Source organism: Harmonia axyridis, chromosome 1 (assembly GCF_914767665.1).
Source record: "Harmonia axyridis chromosome 1, icHarAxyr1.1, whole genome shotgun sequence".
In the NCBI taxonomy this organism is placed as follows: Eukaryota; Metazoa; Arthropoda; class Insecta; order Coleoptera; family Coccinellidae; genus Harmonia; species Harmonia axyridis.
In genome coordinates, this window is record NC_059501.1 from 58,953,001 (window position 1) to 58,974,492 (window position 21,492).

At 34.9% G+C, this 21,492-nt stretch overlaps 1 protein-coding gene across 3 annotated transcripts in view; it reads left to right on the forward strand.

Moving 5' to 3' along the window:
* The window catches only part of LOC123688782 (neuropilin and tolloid-like protein 2), a 612,260-nt gene that overhangs the window by 536,103 nt on the left and 54,665 nt on the right, over positions 1-21,492 (forward strand). For all 3 annotated transcript variants that reach the window (XM_045627446.1, XM_045627447.1, XM_045627448.1), the window contains one exon: positions 4,373-4,616. In XM_045627446.1, the coding sequence (XP_045483402.1) occupies positions 4,373-4,616 (244 nt within the window). The remainder of the gene's footprint in view (positions 1-4,372; positions 4,617-21,492) is intronic.

A 21,492-nucleotide genomic window follows, 5' to 3' on the forward strand; every position in this document is an offset into this window, starting at 1 on the left:
CCTATTTTTTATTCTATTTGAGCGCTAGTTCCCAGATTAGATCGCTCCATCATTTCGTCAGAATATCAGTTTGAGTCGGGAATGGTCTCAAACGACAACGTTCGACTCAGTACTCACTGATGATGAATTTGTATTCAAATTTAAGAATGTCCGTCCCAGTAGCCGTCCTGAATGTAAAGACCTAGAAAATTTTCATGGTTGCTTTGGATGTCAGTTGAATTGAATTAGTTCTTCAAATGAGGTCGTTACATATTTTATTTTCTGTTATTCTGAAGAAAATTCAAGAAAAATGATGAAACAATTGACTCAATATTTCCGTGATCACAAAACAAACTGAGCTTAGGATTTGATGTTATATAAAATAACAATTTCTAGCTCCTCGCGAAACTTCAAGATGATAATAATGTTAGACAAGAATTACCTAACATCTTCGTTACGGCAGACCCGATTAGGTACCGGGTTTTTCACCATAATTTGACTCCCCCTTTAACTTTGTTACTAAAAGAGCTACAAAAAATGTTTTCAACAAAAGTTTCACGAAATCGACTAGTGTTTTCTAAAATGATTTCAAAAAATTAAATATATACAGGGTGGGTAACATTTTGAATGCAACTTCATTTTTTCAAATGGAACACCCTGTATATTTTTCCATATTTGACTAGCTCTTTTTCCCCTGATTTCGAATATATAACATATGTTTGGTATATCTCTCTTATTCTGAGTACCACACAGTTTCAAATTTTAAGAATCACCTAGCATGCTCCAGTAATTAATTTTCACGTGGTAGGCTGCGATAACTCAAAATGCCCTTTTCTGAGTTATCTTGTTGGCATACGTTTTTCATTATAAATTGAAACTCTGAAAAGGACATTTTGAGTTATCGCAGCCTACCACTTGAAAACTGATTACTGAGCATGCTAGGTGGTTCTTAAAATTTGAAACTCTGTAGTACTCAGAATAAGAGAGATAGACCAAACATATGTTATATATTCGAAATAAGAAAAAAAAGAGCTAATCAAATATAGAAAATATACAGGGTGTTCTATTTGAAAAAATGAAGTTGCATGCAATATGTTGCCCACCCTGTATATATTTAATTTTTTGAAATCATTTTAGAAAACACTAGTCGATTTCATGAAACTTTTGTTGAAAACATTTTTTTGTACCTCTTATAGTAACAAATTTAAAGAGGGGGTCAAATTATGGTGAAAAACCCGGTACCTACTGATATGAAGGATAGCAATTTCAATCTTCTCACAAAATTATTACGTGGTTATCATCCATTGTTGTTAAATGAATAAAAAGAATATTGGGAATATTGGACATGTGTCCAATATTCCCAATATTCTTTTTATTTACTTCTCACAAAATTTCGTATTGGAAGCTTCATTGAAACAATGAAAAATACAATCGGAATATTGAAAAAATACCTTTTCGACAGATTAAATTAAGCCTCGTTCAGAACTTATGTGGATCGCTAAGCAATAGAACATCCCAGAGGAATTTCGGAAAAAATAATTTAATAATTTCCGGACCACAAAACCGTCGGAGTTGTCGGGATGCAAAATTTCTTATTGTACACTTCATCAGAATCACAGGAAATTCAAGAGAATTTCAAAACTATAGTGTGAGAAATATTATTCCTCTCGGTACTCTGCCCACATCTCACTTGATAGACCAATGAAATTGGGCTTTTGAAAAGTCGTTTCTATGGAAACGCTTTAAATGCACAGATTCTGTCAACGAATGTCATTTTGAATTGAATCAGACACATTATTATTGAAATTTGTGGAGTTGTAAGACAAGTATAGTGTGCATCTTGTGGAGGAAGTCTTTTTCTCACTCGTGAGAAAAGTTGAACTTTTCCTACTTCTTGTACAATCAACTTTCTCCTGCTGGTTTCAGAACAACACATGAGATCAATGTGAGGTTGCATTAAAAGATCCTGAAAACGAAGGGGCACTCAAACATATTCTCGATGGACTAATAGGATGGAATGATTAATTACGAACACAAGATAATGAAAACGACAAATCTAAGAAAACATAAAGGTATACTGGATGGATGAATACAGTGGAAAAAGACATAATGAACGAAAAAATAAATACGGAAGGTAACAAACATCCCTGGTGCGGGATCTCTGCTGCGACAGTTGTGGAGAATGAGATTACACATAATGTGTATATTAGAGTTAAGGTTAAGTTAGTGAATGTTGAAAATTATAGAATAGTTATAGGTCATAAGTACTTTAATTTTTGCGGGGAGTAATTGAGGAAATTTTTTATTTTTATGTTACTCACAGGATTCATTAGGAATCCTCTGTAACGAATTGTATGTTTATTGACAATTGTCTTAATAAACTTATTGATTGATTGATTGATTGATTAATATGTAACTTACAAATTACAAGCATCATGCAAAATAAGATATTGATCGCATCAACAGAACCAAAGACAACTCAAGAAGAAATCTAAAAATAATACCAGATATTTCCGTGACCAGGGCGGTGTTGAGATTTTAGGTGTAGATACAATGAAACATTAAAGTTATAAGCTCCGTTCAAAAGTTCAAGTTGATCTCGCAATCAAAACCATAAAAAATCTGAGAGGAATATCGAAAAACATATTTGACCAGATTGAGATATAGTGTGTGTATAGAAAAATATTAATCACAATATTTCTTGTTCATAGTCTCGTCCGAACCATAGATAATTCAAGTGAAATATGAAAAAAAATGAGGACACATCAAAAATAAATTACCACTCAGGCACAAGTTGGAAATTGACGATATTTAGGCGTAGAGATATTCCACCATTTCAAATAAAACATGACCTAAGAAGAAATCGAAAACCTCTGTAAAAAATTTGCACTTATCATTTTTTCAGAAGAAGGTAAAAATTTATCAAGGATTTTCTCATATAAAACATAATTTTCATTTCATCAGTTTGGTATTCGTCCATGATATACAATATAATATAAAAACTTCTCAGGAATGTGGACAATGCTTTATTTTATTCTCACAAGTTTACTTTTGCCAACGTTTCGGAGGCGATTTCCTCCTTATTCAGGGCTGAAAAACAAAGGGACATTTAACAAACAATAACAAGGACAGCTCCTGAAACTAACCTCAAGAATATCAAGTGTTCGAGAAAACAGCAATCAAGCAATATTTCATGAATTATTTGTTGGATTAAATAATAACAGGTATAACGTCGCCAGAATCAAAACAGAAATCTCAAACACAAAAAAAAATACATAGACAAACATGAAATTTCAAATGTCAAGTGTTACAACCATAGATAGGTCTTTTTCTTTTTGTTAAATACTATTCTACGTGTATTTCTTTGTTGTGTATCAAGTAACGTCCAACAAGATATCATAAAAATAGCTGAGGTTGTTTGCATCTTCTCTAAAGTTTACAGTGCTGTTTCTCCTGATGGAAATCAAGAGTTACATAGGACAAACTCGGCAGTACTTAAAAGATCGTATAAAACAACACAAATATAATACAAGAAATATAAACAACAAGAAAAGACTGCCCTAACTTATCATGTGTTCAGTGATGGTCATAATTTCAACTTTGAAGATGTAGAAATACTAGATGTGGAGAACAATGGTTACAAGAGAAATATAAGTGAGATGATTTCCATCAGGAGAAACAGCACTGTAAACTTTAGAGAAGATGTAAACAACCTCAGCTATTTCTATGATATCTTGTTGGACGTTACGTGATACACAACAAAGAAATACACATAGAATATAATTTAACAAAAAGAAAAAGACCTATCTATGGTTGTAACACTTGACATTTGAAATTTCATGTTTGTCCATGTATTTTTTTTTGTGTTTGAGATCTCTGTTTTGATTCTGGTGATGTTATTATTTAATCCAACAAATAATTTATGAAATATTGCTTAATTGCTGTTTTCTCGAACACTTGATATTCTTGAGGTTAGTTTCAGGAGCTGTCCTTGTTATTGTTTGTTAAATGTCCCTTTGTTTTTTAGCCCTGAAGAAGGAGGAAATCGCCTCCGAAACGTTGGCAAAAGTAAACTTGTGAGAATAAAATAAAGCATTGTCCACATTCCTGAAAATTTTTTATATCATATAATTTTCATTGATTTTCGAACAGATAGAAAGTTGATACTTAACTGAAACTACTGATATACCTATGTATTACAAGATGTATTAATTCCAAGGTATAATGCGAACAGCTCACTTGTGCCACGTTACATAATTATTTATACTCATGACAATATTTTGCATTGAAAATGACTAGAAGACTTCTTACTACAATCAAAAGCATTTTATGTGATTTTTCCATGAAAAAAAATATTTTTTAACCCTATAATAGTTGTTTATTCATATTTCAGGTACACCTGCAGTTCGAGGAGTTCAAATTAGAAGCACCCAATAATTGTGAAGAGAATTTCATACAAATCTTTCACGATAAAACTGATATGAACTCAAGAGAGAAGACGTTCTGCGGTTCAATGGCAGATCCTGTGATGTCCAAGAATAATGTCATGATCCTGAGATTCTACAATGAACTACCAACGGACAAAACAATGTTCGATGCCAATTTCACTGCTTTCAGAGAGAACGCAAAAAATTCCCGTAAGTTCAGTAGCCAACTACTCTTTTCAATAATTAAGTTGTATAAACCCTTCGTTTTATCCGCAAATTCAGATTGAAAAATATTCCCGAATTGACTCAATTGATGAAAAATTCCTCCCAAGCATATACTGTAATAGCAAAATAAATTTATACCCACTTGAAAAACAATGCATCTAATCAGAGAGCACTGATGAATATCTTTTATTGATCCTTACCAATTTGTCTAGAAATGATATTTCAACAATGACAATAATCAGATTCAATCCAAAGAATAAAATCTAAAATACAAAAGAAGTGGTAATAAACCAGATGTATAAACATAAGGCTGGTCCAATTTCCGGAATTTCGAATTTTATACAATTTTAATGACTTATATACAAACTAAAAATCTCCAAACTAACTTTATGAACTCAGACTTTCTGAGAACTAAACTCAATTTCCTTAAAAGAATAGTTATTTATAATACAAGTGTAGAAGGCATTTTCTTCCACGAGTTCCAAATTCGAAAACGACCGACAAAGTGATGAGTTTTTGAATGATCGAGTATCAGAATAATAGTCCGGGAGCCAGTAACAGATATACATGACCAAGTTCCTCTCAAACGGTAATTAGTAGAATGCATCAGGTAATAGTAATAAAAAGCCTCGTGAACGTCAGCTACGACTCGGTTGGGGGGGAGAGCGGCGGCAGCCCCCCAAACACGAAGAAAAAAAAATACATTCATTCATGGCTATAGCATAGTGGATTATACGTCAGCTGGTGCCTCAAACATGAAAAAAAAAATATTTTCAATGACAGCTCTGACAGCGACTCTGATAATGAATCAGAGAGTGCCACACTCGCGAGAAAAGGACTTTCTCCACATGTTGCACAATAATATTTAGTTACTTCCACTCTCTGATTCAGTATCAGAGTCGCTGTCAGAGCTGTCATTGAAAATATATTTTTTTTTCATGTTAAAGGCACCAGCTGACGTATAATCCACCATGCTATAGCCAGTTGATTGTATTTTTTCGTCTAGATCAATCAATCAGCTGGCTATAGCATAGTGGATTATACGTCAGCTGGTGCCTCAAACATGAAAAAAAAATTATATTTTCAATGACAGCTCTGACAGCGACTCTGATACTGAATCAGAGAGTGGAAGTAACCAAATATTATTGTGCAACATGTGGAGAAAGTCCTTTTCTCGCGAGTGTGCCACTCTCTGATTCATTATCAGAGTCGCTGTCAGAGCTGTCATTGAAAATATATTTTATTTTCATGTTTGAGGCACCAGCTGACGTATAATCCACTATGCTATAGCCAGCTGATTGTATTTTTTCGTCTAGATATTGGGTTAGCTACAATTGGACAAATTATCAGTTGGGAGGAAATGAATGAATGTATTTTTTTTTCTTCGTGTTTGGGGGGCTGCCGCCGCTCTCCCCCCCAACCGAGTCGTAGCTGACGTTCACGAGGCTTTTTATTACTATTATCTGATGCATCTCACCAAGTATCTCTCGAGAGGAAATAATCAACCAAATTTGCACCTAGCTCCTGGACTATAAGCCTTCTGTACTAGTTTTATACATCATGGCTCTGATTCACTGAGTTTTTATTGAAATCATTGGAATATTTTTATACATATTGATTTTTCATTTAGAAATGTTGGCTATCTTCCTTTCAGCATCATTTTCAAGTCTTCTTCCAGTTGATCATCATTTATTAGCATATTTGGCTAAAGTAATTTTTATGCGTCCTCGATTCCTGAAATAATAATCGAGGTAACTTCTATCTGCCCATCATTGAATTTTTCTTCAAAATAATGTTCGATACTTCTTTTGATAAATAGGCCCACGTCTCTTCCTGATCTGTTTCCTCTATAACTTTTATAGTCTTTCTCTACCACCAACTCTCAGTCTTCTTTAGAGTTCAGGAATAATTGATCGTTAGCGGCATTTTCTCTTTGTCCTCTTGTAAGGGAGTTCTCGTTGTGGAAAGGGGTCATCTCTCACGAACCAGAAGAAACTCTCTTTTCTTATATGAAGTTTTGGTTGTTTCCCAAAGATTGATATTTTTTTCTTCAAGCTCTATAATTTCTTTTATAACATCTCAATGCTGGCCAACAAATATATTGGTCTGCTACTTAAGTTGATTTTTCTTCTCATGAAATTTTCTGTTTTTATTTTCGGTCTCTTCTTCTTCCACTTCCATATCGGAAACGGAAATCTTCTTCGTAATCCTTTTCATCTGCCATCTTTGAACCTTGAATTCAAAATAGAATGAGCTGTTATATAATCTTCATTTGAGAAAATATGTAGTCAATATTTTATCTTTATTGCTGTAAAAACCCCAACTAACATGTTCTGAGAAAAATATGTAAATATTTTCGTTCGTCGCTTTACCAGTGCTCAGAAGTCTATTCTCTGCGGTTTCTCACACTGCTTTTTTTGCATTGTTGAAATTTTAATTCTAATTTATATACCAAGATTTGAATACCACGTAAATTAGTACATTGTAAAATTTTATGACTAAAATAAAAAAAATAATTAATTTCAAATTATTATTATATGTATATGTATCTTTCATCAAAGTGAAAATCTTGTATTCAGATATTTGTTTCATATAATTTACCCTTTTCTTTCCAAAATGAGAGAGGACTCGGAATGCTGATATCACCGACCTCCAATCATGTTTAGTGCCACTCCTGAATGCAGTAGGGTTTTTCAGGTTTGAGCATAAGTAGTTTCAATTCTCCATAGTGATATTAGCTCTTCCGCAAAAGCAGTGCACATTAAATCCTGCGAAGCCCTCTTGTTTTATAGGTTAATTTGATACGCACATTTAGGAATAATAATAGGAGAGCTAGCAGTTCATTTGACTAAGTAATTTCCCACAAAGCTAGAATATGTCTGATTAATGCTTCATTATCAGTCAATTAATATAATACTGTGCTGGTAGGCGTCTTGCGGTTGTATATTGCAGATTTAAGGGGGGTTCCATTGCACCGCGAACTTGATCTATTGTGTCCTCCATCAAAGTTGTTCTCGCCATTTGTTGTCGTAGTCTGCAGCTCGTCCCACTTCCAGAGTTCTAATGAACTCCAGTATCTAGGATGTATTCCAGGAGGTTACTTCCTCATTTCCAAGTCTCTTGCCCAAAGCATTTTTTGCGTTGACCAGCGATGATCACCTGTTGATCCAGAATTTTTTACTCTTCCCACAGAACCTGAACTCGTCATTTTCTACTAAACTCATTCTCATGAGGTGCTTCCTCAGGCAGCAATGCCCTATAAGGAATCCAGTGAGAAGGTATAGCATTCTCTTGCCTTAGATCCATATACTTTTTAGATATCGCAGTATCAAAGTTTCGAAGAAACTCCAAGAAGTGATCCAAGATCCAACCCAGGCAGATTACGTCAGACTATATCTCTTTCGGTTTTTTCTTTGTACTGAAATTCTTTCTTGAAGGTACATTCATCCATACCAAAGAAAGGTTCTGGGAAAATGAAAGGAGTTTGTGTTCTCTTTCTGGAAAGTGTTTTGGTTTCTTCATTTCCTTTAAATCCCGAGTGACTGGGAATCCAGACTACGCAGACCAGTTATTTTTTCCAATTTTGTTGAGTTTTCTTCGGCACTGCCATCTTAGGATCAATGATATGTGAGCTCAATGCTTCAATTGTGGTTGCGGTTCCAATTTTTGAAAATTAAAACCCAATTTCTTGGGTGCAATCTTGAATTTTTAAAGCAGAGTAACTATTTTTAGTTGAATGGTGAAAATTGAAGAACTATCAGTGTGAAGTTCCTAACTTGATTTCGATTATCTGACTACAAATTTTACAGAAATAATTCCCGGAAAGATCAAAAAGTAAAAAAAATTAAATGTGAAGGATTTTTTAATAAGAGGTTTTACGTCTAACACGGCTATTATAATAAGAAAGTAATATTATTTCAATAGAATTTTTATTCTCTTTCTCTGTCCTTTGTCCGTCCGTGAATGATACGTAACACCTTCTCCATGAAAATAAACGTAGTCCATATCAATATCTTCCTATTCGACCATAAAACATCAATAATCAGCCTCATTCCCAAGATCGACGAGAAATCGACAAACCCAGATTTTCATCAACACTACGGACTACAGCGTCAATATTCCCCGTTGTTCTTGAGGGACGCATATGGTTTCGTTTCTTCTCTAACTTGTCCTTACTGCTCAAAAGCTTCCAAAGAGTATGATCCGTATATCACCTTAGTTACTATGGTTAGTAGTATTTCGTGACGATTTCACCTACCTACGCCAAAAAGCTCTTGAGGCTATCACGAGCCGAGCTTCGGATGATGGTGGGACTGCTGACGGGACACTGTCGGTACAAACATCATTTGTACCGTATTGGAAAGTCAACAGACGAGATTTGCAGGCTCTTTGGATCAGAAGCAGAAACAGACGAACACATGGTATGCAAGTGTCCGAAGGTGGCTTAAGAACCATTCATATGGGTAAGCCGGTCCTGGATACCAGAGAGGTAACAGCCAAGGCCGCTAAGGAGGTTGTCAGTTTTATTAACGTCATTGACGACCTCCTTGGGTTTCCATGAATGAGTAGGGTAGAGAACAAAATATCTACATGGTCGCAGTTCCCGGAAGGCTTACCGAACCAAAACGACCCCAGTTCAAAATAATAAATAAAAATAACTATGGTTAGTAAGAGGGTGGTCTGTATGTATCAAATTCCTGAAGAAGTGGTGACTATTTCCTCAAACTTCAGTGTGTTATCTGTCACCAGAGCAAACGTACTTTTATTCTGGTTAGATTCGATAAACACGCCCACTCGTCTTGGCAGTGGTTATTTCAATATTCAGATTATTGTTTATGAACTTTTTCCATGATATTTAACAGTCAAATACTTCATTATTTTAATTATAAAACGAATACCTTTCAGAACCATTAAGAACTTTTAGTTGTTAACAAATTGGAAGAGATTAACCATTTATAAGCTCAAAACTTCTGTCAAAGAGGAATGTTGTTTGAATAATGACAAATGACAAGTATATACGAAGCAGGTTACCTGAAAACCACTAGTAACCGCTCTAAAAATCTCGACGACATATGGACGGTATCCAATATGAAAGCTGCTCAGATAGCATGCTATTCAAAATGAATTACGAGTATCTTATAAGACAACTCTATATATACGAGTTTAAGTACTGAATTTAAAGTCGTGGCGATCGCGACCCCCTAGGGCCGCTCGACCAAGTTTGAAAACCAATAAATTGAAATTTTATTTCTATTCACAGATTCAACCTTCAAATTTTTCGATTTTGAGCGTAGCAGTTTATACCGATACTGCGTTTTGACTTTTTACAAGCCTGGATACCTTTCTGTCAGACACTTGAAACTGCCAGAATAGGCTAGCTATTTATGTAGGAGCCAGTTATTGTTCCCTGTAAATAATTGCGATGGAATATTCGATTTCCAGGAATCCGCGAAGATCTTTGTGGGCGGTAAGACAAAGCTCTTATTGGACTAGGGGATGGTACTTTTCCCTAAGGATGTGGTCAAACCGAGAGAAGGGAGGTCGATATTCGGCAGAGAGGACAGTTCAAATTAAGCCGAAGACGGTTAATGTTGAAGTTAAGTCTAAGACGGAAGACAGAACAAGTTCGGTCGGTCAACTTAAGACGTACGACGTAAAGACGGTTCGCGGACTAGATTAAGACGAGTCGCGAACAAATCAAAGACGAGACGACCGAAAACTTGAAGTACGACGAAGACGTGATAAACGAAGACGTTTCGAGTAATTAAACTAGAGTTAAAGACGATATTCAGTACCGTAGTGAGAAACTTGTAATTAAGACGTAATTAGGATCTTCTCAATACTGTGTTTGTACTGTATAAGTGTGGCTTTGTAAATAGATGTAAGTAATTGAAAAGATTTAAATTATTACAAATCCAACAAAGTCACGGAGAAAAAGACGAAAGGCCAGGTAATCGAATCATACCTCTAGACGATCGATTAACCAAGCCTACATTTATACAGGGTGTACCAAATGCAAGATTCTGTGGAAAAAGTGAACAATTTTGCGTCTCGCAGTTCAGTATTGGGAAACCGGGACAAGCAATCAAAAAAAGGGACAGTCTCGTTCAGAACGCAACGTCTCTCTCAGTTATGAATTAATATTCCTATGACAACACTGTTGTCTTCTGGCAAATTCTCACGCTTAAATATATGTGAAGATAAAAAGCAAATCAAAATCGCAGCCTTGTGCGACTGTTTTGCAAATGATGGTTTCTGACATTTTCAAAAATTTGAAAGTTAATGGCACATTCGGAATACCTACGTCTGCCAGAAGTTGAGTATTTTCTTGATTGACCGATAGTGAGGCATTTGATAAAAACAAATCCAGCTTTGTGAGAAATGTATTAGTCAAATGAGCCGCTAACTATAACATTATTCAAAATGTTCATAGCTATTATGAAAAGTGGAAAAACAGCGGTTGAAATTTCCATACCACTCACTTGCTTTTCTCGAATTTTTCTCCTATTTGCGTCGGACCACTCTTCTGGAGCACGTAACAGAAAAAAATCAGTGAACGTTATATTATATGGACTCCCAAGCAGGGAGTTACAATTGAATAAAAAGTTTTCCTAATGAGAATATAATTCAATTTCGAACCGTGAATCAAGCCAATAGAAAAAACTTTGAATTCTATCCGGGGTAGAATAATGACGTGACTAGACTAGCGAATGGCGTCTGAATATCTTTCTGATTCCTCTGGAAGAGGTCATGAACACAGTCTTTCTTATGCATATATCTTCATTAAAACTTACCGAAAAGCACTCTCGACCATTTTGTTAACACTGAACTTCACAAAACCAAGAATTCGTGTCACAAGGAAAACTTAAGAACTGACTAATGAACATGTGATATTCAAATTGGACTCAGGAAGGGTATCCAGAAATTTATGTGAGGATTTATTCTCACGACGATATATGGTCTTCTAGAATGAGCTGAGTTGATATCTCTGTTGAAGATACTTTGCATAATTCCGAGAATTATTCGTGTATAAAGGTTATTGGAGAATATTTTCTGAGAATTTTTTTTTGTATATATATAATATCGGTTTTACAACGTTCTACGTCTTCCGATGCCTGATCGCCAGCCCTTAATATCATTCCAGTCTGTGTCTTCAAGTCTTCTCTCCTTGATTCCTTCATCTATTCCGTTCATCCAACTTCTCCTTCCACGTCTTTTTCTCCCTCCTGGTTTCCATCATTCTCTGTACATGCTCGAACGATATGAACTGTTCATATTTGATATCCTCTACTTCTGTATGTTTGACATCCATTCTCTTCCACACTCTTTAATTTGTGACCCTTTTCACTCTAAACTTTCCAGCTGCACTTTGTTAGAAATCAATTTCAGTAGACTCCAACATTTCACCAGTTCTTTTTTTCAACCGCAAACCTCTGGCCTGTATACAGGGTGTCCCGTAAAGACCTCGTCAAACCGTGGGAGAATGTAGATCGAAGGATAACCCACCTGCTATGACAAAATTCCAATTATAAAAGTCTTACCGTTTTCGAGATATTTTTTTTTTTTTGAAAATAATGAATTTTTGCCCCTTTCAATAGTTTTGCCCTTACGGTTGGTACAATTTAACATCTTTCTGGTTAATTTTTTCAGTGAAATATTGCTGAAGAATGATTTTAACGTTCACATCAAAAACATCCTCCGAAAATTTTGAAGGGGGGCTATGTGAAACATTTTTATTGGAAATTTTGGTAGTGGATTATTTTGTTCATGAAGTTTAGCCCATCGTAGTGGAAAAAAAATGTACCGAGCTACGGCTGCACATAACACCAATAAATTGTATATTTCATAGTGATTTCAAAGAGGTATCACACAAGTCATTTGTTATTCAAAGAAAAAAGATATGGCTGTTTTTATCCAAATGAGTACGTTTCAGACAAAGTCAAGTTTGTCAATTCTGTTAAGAAATCTTCGATGTTGCATTACTTAGTGCATTTTAGAAAACATCATGCAGATCCAGATTTTTTTAATAAGATCATTTGGAGCGACGAGTCTTCCTGTACCAAGGATGGGTACATGAAGACCTAAATCCTCTGGACTTTCAATATTGGGGCTGCCTAAAAGACAAAGTATACGCAACACCCATACGTGCTGAAGCCGAATTGCCGATGCGTTCTCTCAATTCTACTTCATCACGTATGGGTGTTGCGTATACTTTGTCTTTTAGGCAGCCCCAATAATAAAATCATTCTTCAGCAATATTTTACTGAAAAAATTAACCAGAAAGATGTAAAATTGTATCAACCATAAGGGCAAAACTATTGAAATGGGCAAAAATTCATTATTTAAAAAAAAATATATATCCCGAAAACGGTAAGACTTTTATAATGGGAATTTTATCATAGCAGGTAGGTTATCCTTCGATCTACATTCTACCACGGTTTGTATAAGTATAAGGAAAGGATAGTAAGCCAGTGTAGTGCTTTTTTCGATTTTGTTGATGTTGAGCGCCATCTAGTTTTACTCACTTTTTACTCGAATTTTACTGTCAAAAATTGGTCCGTAAAGTGGAGTCCTCTGAAAAAATCGGTGTTATTTTAAAGAACTAAAATATTTGAAATAGAGCGGTCATAAGATTTCTATATTTTGATAATTTTTCTGCTCTGTTATAAGCATTTACGCCAGTGGCGTGTATTTGTGATAACTTGATAATAACATAAAAATTGTCAATGTCATGCGATCCCTTTTCAACCACGCCACTGAATGAATTATCGTATTATTTCTGCGCCATCTATAGCTCATGATTCAGCGCTATCTATTATTATCGAGTTACTTCTCCAAATCCAAATCCAACTACAGTAGCGACCCCTGGTGACTATTTCCTTGCCGTCAAACGGCGGTTGGCTTACTATCCTTTCCTTATACTATGGTTATAGTAATAGTAGTAGTAATTCTTATTTGTGATTCTCAAAAACACTAGGACTGCGAAAAATATTGTCCATTTAGTCTATTGATCTATCGCTCCTACTGATCTGGAGTATCAACTCTATTGATCTGTTCGAAATTCTATCTGCACTATTAATGAATCAGTTTCATGGATGCATCAGTCAATAGATCTTTCGATTATCTAGGAATTATCCAACGTATGAAAACTTTATCCTCCTCATAAGTTAGAAACTGAAGTTTGACCAAAAATTTTGAAGAACTTGACAATATACAGGCTAGGCCATTATCGATAGCACCCTAGACTTTTAGGGAAACCGGAAATTATTATACGATTTTATTGAAAATTTTGTTCCTTGGGTAGAAACCACTGCTCTATCGATCTAAAATATTGTTCAAATCGGTTTCGACGTTAATGAATATTGAGCTTTTGCCTACTTTTTGGTGGTCCGTTAATTCTATGGGGAAGTGTATTATTTTTGCCCGTGTGGAAGATTCTACTAAATTCTTGAATTGAACCCTATTCATTAGATAACTAAATTCTAAGGTTAAACGGAAAAATTTGTATTTCTTTACGAGATTCGGCATAAATATTTGTTTCCTAATTTGAATTTGATTCCAATACGACCGGTTCGATATCTGTTCTGTATGGAAAAAACAAAATTTCCTATGGTTGAAACTGCAGAACCATGGAGCGAATACAGGCCTATTCAGATTCTGAACCAACCCTCTATACAATTTCTTCACTACCTTCCATTGTATATAAGGCGACCAGAAGCCGAAATCGGAGAGATTCGATTGCAACCTCAAATTCTGCTTCAATGAGTCCTACCCAATTATTTGATACTTCTTCATTGCTCAGTATTAAGAAATTATAAATATTTTACCCACTATTCCTCTGGAACAATATGGCCCCTCATAATTTTGGAACTGGGTAATCAATGAATATGCTCAATTATTTAGGAGTACAGTTTAAAGCTCCATGCAGAATTTCATGACAAATAACGTTATCCGAACCAGAGAATATTCAAAAAGAGTATTGGCAAAATATCCCAGTGACACCAGATTCAATCGTGTTGAGATTCTGTGTGTAGATATGAAATAACAATTTCATGCTTAATGCAATATGTTATTCTGATCTGATCGCCCCACCAAATACATAAAATTTCAAAGACTATGGAAAAAAATTACTAATATCTTAGTATCAACAGACAGGACTGCGTTTGAATTTAGTTCGTCCATATGTTAAGTTATCCCTAGGATCTTCATGCAGAAGAGGATTGTTTCCTGATAGCATTAACAATTCTGTGATATCCAATAGGCTTATGATTGAACAAGTGCTCTTAAGCTAGAGAAGCAGAATCATTGTTTTTCTCGATTCATTTCTTAAATTATATTGACGTGTTCGATTTTTTCGAAGTTTACTTGATCATAATATTCATAACCTGCAATGAAATTGCCATATTCCTCTTTTATGGCTTTATTTCCATCATAAAACACTAGATTATCGCAACAATAAACTTTCTGCCAGTGTGCCGAGGGCGTCTAAATTTCATCTTGAGCTATTGACTTGGGGGAGAAATCCCCTCCGAAACTTGAACTACAAACCGGATATACATTGCACGGATATGGAGGATAATGAGAAAATCGTTATAAAAATGTGGACTTGGGGAATTACCCTCATAGTGTTTATGTTTACAAACAAGCGAAAAATATGTATACGGGGTAACCTACCCACTTGTATTTCAGTGGAAAAGCCTCGGAATCAAGATAGGAATGTTTGATTTCGTTGTTTATGTTTCGAAGTTGTTACATAGGCGAACAACTTTGCTTTTGCCATTTTTATTTCCGAAATTCAATGCTTTATTATGAAAAACTAGTTATACATATATGATTCAAAGTATTTGTCCATCGCTGGCCACTACTTTCTTCCATCTTTCAGGCTGCGTACGAATCTTGCGTTGAAAAAACTTGTTATCTTTCGAAGCCATTCACGAATCGATCCAATTTTTTACTTCTTCATAAGACCGGAATTACTGGTCAGCCAGGCCGTATGCCATTGATCAAAACAAGTGATATTCCGAAGGAGCAACGTCTGGAGAATACGGCGGGTGGGGCATGTCTTGGTCACTTTCGCAAAATGGGGTCGAGCATTGTCATGCTGTAAAATCACTTAATCATGTCTCTCGTTGTATTGCGGCCGTTTGTCTCTCAATGCTCGGCTCAAAAGCATTAATTGCGTTCCATAAGGTTCGCCAGTGATTTTTTCAATCGATTTCAACAACTCATAATACACTTCTCCGAGCTGGTCGCACAAAATACTGAGCATAAACTTCGAACTGTGAATATTCCGTTTGGCCATCGACGTGGAAGCATGGCCGGGATATCCCCATGATTTTCTGAGGAGATTTGGACAACGTACATAGTTTCAAAATGGCGAAAGCGCCGGTTAAGTTTTGGCATATTGTCGAAAGATCGTATAAGTGCATCAAATTCACATGTTCACTCACCTTTATTTCAAGTTTACATTTCAAGGATAATGATCAATACAGATAATACTGAAGTAATATTTTCATGCGCCAATTGCACCCCTGGAGACTATATAGCTGTATAAAAACTTATCAAAAGGTGCGTCAATAAACGAGCGCCCAAAAGTTCCTGGCTTCTTCATTGCATTCCTCATTCTTCTTTGATATTCTGATTCTAATTTTTTATGGTACCGACGTCGCTATAATACAAAATTTTGCAGAAGACTCGAAATATACTGCTGTTTAAAAGTTGGGAAACTTGAGAAAAAATTGATATATGGGGTAGAACTATTCAAAGGGGCACAACAGGAATATCGAAAACCGTTTGAAATACAGGGTGGCTTAAATTGCGAAAGAGTTGCGTTATTTATGGATGAGTGTGTTGCTTATGAAAATACATCATTATATCAACATGATAAATGATTTACGTTGTAGGTTGGAGCCAGAATAACTTTGTTGGCAGTTGTTATGTGAAACCATCACTTGTGTTTTTTAAATTGTTTAGAACAATTTTTCCAGACATTGCCTGTTGTACGCTATGCAGAGTGTTGGTATCAGCATGATTATGTTAATTACATAACCATAGGACGGTACTTATCAAACAGGATTAAGGTTTTCACAGAAATTAAGTGATGGTTTCACATAACAACTGAACAAAGTAACAAGTTATTTGACAATTCTGGTACCAGCCAACTACTTGAACAAAAAAAATTAAATCTGTTGTCACTGAAGTATTACTGCTGACAATATTCTGCTTGGCATTTTTATGATTTTGACGGAGTTATCTGGACGAAATTTCTCAAGGAGCTCGTAATTATTATTCTATAAGTACCCACACTCAAAATACCAACTCGAATCATAAATGTGTCCACGGAAACAGCGGGTATTCATTTTCCAATATTATTCTTGAATTTTATTTGGTTCTGATCATCATCATTCAAAATCACAACTACTTCAACAACTTTCAATCAGGTCATGTGTGAGCGTTACACCATTCTTTCAGCATCAACTGAAACGCAAACTATGTACAGTGCATCCCATTTTGGGTGAGACAGCCAGGTTTCTCGCTTGTTATTTAAGATAGAGCCTTGGGGTTTTCACGTTCCTGTCCTACTTTTTCGTGAAACTCAAGTTGGTCTAATCAAATTGTGCATAACTGTTTCCGTTCAAAAGATACAGGGTGATTTTGGAAATTGATACTTTTCGGACCCCTTCTTTATCTCCGAAGTTATTAGAAATAATGCTGAGGTAAAAACTACTTCTGAATCAGAATTCTGCGTAAAATCCAGTGGCGTACTCATTATTTTTTTTTCGGGGTATGGTTTAGAAGATTCAACACAAACTTATGTTTTTTTAAATGGAACACTATGTGTATCATTACTTCGTTGAATTCGTTATTTTTTTTCCTTCAAAATGATATATGACACTATGTAGGTAGGATGTTCAGAAATGTTAAAAAAACAATAAAACATCAAATAATGATGATTTTTTGTTAATTAGCAATGGATTTCCCATAGAAAAGAAGAATCAATAATAATAACAATAATTTATAGCGATGACAGCTAGATCAGATTGGTTTTTTTCCCTCCAATGCCTACTTGATAAAACAATGCTCCCAAATGCATGGTAGCCATAATAACAACAAGGATGTTTGTGTCATCAATGACCTACTATTTTTAAAAATCGAAAGTAATAATCCTCTTATTGAAACATATAAAATTCATGGCCCATTTACAAAAAAATCATCATTATTTGACGTTTTAGTGTTTTTTTAACATTTCTGAACATCCTACCTACATAGTATCATATATCATTTTGAAGGGAAAAAAATAACGAATTCAACGATATAATGATATATAGGGTGTTCCATTAAAAAAAATATAGGTTTGTGTTGAATCTTCAAAACCATACCCCGAAAAAAAAAATTGAGTACGGCACTGGATTCTACGCAGAATTCTGATTCAGACGTAGTTTTCAGCTCAGCATTATTTCTAATAATTTCGGAGATAAAGGAGGGGTTCGAAAAGTATCAATTTCCAAAATCACCCTGTATCTTTTGAACGGAAACAGTTATGCAGAATCTGATTAGACCAACTTGAGTTTCACGAAAAAGTAGGACAGGAACGTGAAAACCGCAAGGCTCTATCTTAAATAACAAGCGAGAAACCTGGCTGTCTCACCCAAAATGGGATGCACTGTACGTTTAAACGAAATCAATTCAAGCCCAATTTAATGCTTACAGATCACTCTCTATTGTGAAACACTCCCAGATCATTGTTCTCTATTAGTGAATCTGACCGTGTAGTCATTAGCAATACAAACCGATATCGAATGCAGCTGCAAATCGAACATTCAAACGATCAAGTTCTACATTGATTATTATGTCGCCAATAATGAACTCGGAACTGTTAATTTCGATTTACCACTCCCCAAGTTGATTTTCCTTAATCCGGTCCGATCTCTAAGGATAGTTTAATTCTCGATATATTTTCTATTCTTTCAATTGAATTACTACCTTTTATAGATTTTCTAGTTATTTTCAATTTCAATATCATTCTCCACTTCATGGAGGAAATATTTTACAAATATTGAAAAGTCTCAATCATTCAGAAGATCAGAAAAATATGAAATTCTAATTTCAAGGTATTCACACAACTCATTTTTGTCTTGATATTGTATGTGATAATTCTTTGTTTAATAAAAATGTTTATGGCTTTGGTGAAATTTTGTATTCGATGAGTAGGACAAACTTGCTATCGGGTTATGCAGAGTGTCCCTTATAGTGTGAATACCTCAGAGGAAAGAAAAGATAGAGGTGCCTTATAGCATTTGTTGACATCGCTATAACATTTTTGTTTACAAACATTCATAATGTACTGCGTTGCCATTCTGAGAAAGAAGTAAACTTTTCTCCCTTCTGTGGCATAGATGTTTTTCGAATATTCTTTGGATTTGGCAACACGGTTCTGTTGTTGTTATTGCACGTGACAACTAGAGGGACGTTGAGGGTTAACTGTTCATTTTAATTTCACGTTTGTAATCGGCATTATTTTTCACAAGTTTGTGAATTTTAAGTTACATATTGTTAATTTTAATCATGGTAAAACCTCGAAAAACATGTATAGTATGTAAAACATCGGAAATGAAAACCTAACCTATCATAGGTAAGTTCACGTTTTAAGTCCATAGGCGTAGACTATATCTCGTCTATGGCATAGTATTTGTGAGATATCGAAAACTTAATTCAATGTTAACATTTGTAGGTTTCCTTCGAATTCAGCAAAATATGGTGCCACGCGTTAAGATTGCAAATGAACAATTTGCCGAAATATGCATATGTTTGTTCCAAACATTTCAGCACCGAAAACTTAATAAGAGGCAGTAAGAGAACCATTGACTACGCCACTGAAATGTTTACCGCCCCTCTAGTTGTCAATTTTGCAGGTTTGTTGTTGTCCTATCTCACTTTATCATCATACTGTTGCAATTGATTTCAATGCTACGCTATTTATTTCTAAGGAATCTAAGGGCACCTCTATCTTTTCTTTCCTCTGAGGTGAATACGCTATAGATAATAGGGTCAGGAATGCTTAATTTTCTTCCTTCAACCTCCCCTACAAAAATATGTGCCTCCGAATGGTACTCTTATAATTCAGTTTTTTTTAAGATAATTTTCGAATGATTATGGAATATTTTCGAATTTGAATCAAAGCAAATATCACGAATGACCTTCCTCATAAGTCTCCAAAACCGCCAAGGATATACTGATCCTGGCACTTAATTGATTAATTAATAATTAACACTTTTTGATTCTTTCATTTATGTATTTCATAATTATTTTTGCAGCATCACGAGTTACAACTCGTGATGCTGATCTGAACAGTCTTCATTGCATCCCGCACTAAATTTAACCGTTTAGATTAAATACAGTCTTTCAAAAAGAGGTGACCAGATCTCCAGATTAGATAGACAATTGAATAATAATTGAGATTTTCTCAGTAAAAATTATATCAACAGATGTACGTCGAACACATAAATTAAGTGAAAAAGAAACTGCAACACTGCGAAGAAGCTGTTTAAATTTTAATTTTTTTTTGGTAAAACAGCTCCTTTCGGGTGTTGAAGTTTCTTTGTCAGTGAGTATATTTGTGGAAATGAGTCTAGAAAACTAAAATCAAACTTAATTACTTCGGGAAAATTATTATCAGTGAAGGACACCATTTTCTCATCCACCCCGTATATCAAAGATATTATTAACCTCATTTAATAATTTTCAATAGAGTGAGTGATTTTTTAATACGGAACTAAATATTTGAAGAATTTCAATGAATTCCACGAACAAAATTTATAAACGATCAATTTTTTTCCTCCTGGGTAGAGGGCAGCTGCCCCCCTGCCCCTCGTTGGGCAGTTCCATGATATTTTATTTATCTATCTGTCGAGTGAACTTCTACCGTGAACGATCATGTTGGTAATCGACTATTCCGGAATTTCAGACATCTAGATGTATGCGATTTGATGAGAAATATATACATAATAGATGATCCTTTCGGTTTAATTCAGGAGATGTCAAAATCATCATGCGATCATCAATCGCAATCGATATCGATATATCACAAAATATGTGAAAATTAATGAAATTCTACCACTAAATTTTTTGAAAATCCCGGAGAACTTGATATAGTTAGCCTCGCCCTGTCTATGTATACATGTAGGAATCCCCTTCCTTTATAGTGGACTTTAATCTGCAGAATGATGCATACTCGATTTGGTTTATACATCCGAAGTAGTTTCTTCACAATGGCCCTTTAAAATTTCAGAATAGTCATACACCCTATAAAATATAAACGGTTCAATTTGTAGCGGTATTGCAATAGTGACATTCGATCAGCATCTCGAGTTGTACAACATATAAAAAATTCAAAGCAAATTCACTGAAAGCAAATTTCCCTTTGATGCGGTGCGTGATCCTTCGCCGAGTGAAAATGCATTCAAGGCTATGAGATCGAATACTTTGAGAAACTGAAACCATAAATATTTAAAACAACTCGAAGTACATCCTGAATTTATTGATTCAAAGATGTCAAGAGGACTGTTGATAGACTGATGATTTCAAGGATCAAACCTTGAATAAGCAGATTAAGTGTCAGTGGCTTATCCATAAATTATTGTCTTCATGTTAATTATCTCAGACGAGTATTCCCTTTGATCAATGCTTATTTTTTCAGCGAGTTTTCCTCAATAACTGATTAGCTGGGAACAATTCTGTCGGATTTTTATTGGAATTAATAATCTGTCTCTACTCTCCTGAATTATCACACATTTTCATTTTTTTTTATTTCGTTATCAACCTAAGCAATTTTGAATCAATTTACTTTCTGAGTGAAATGAGC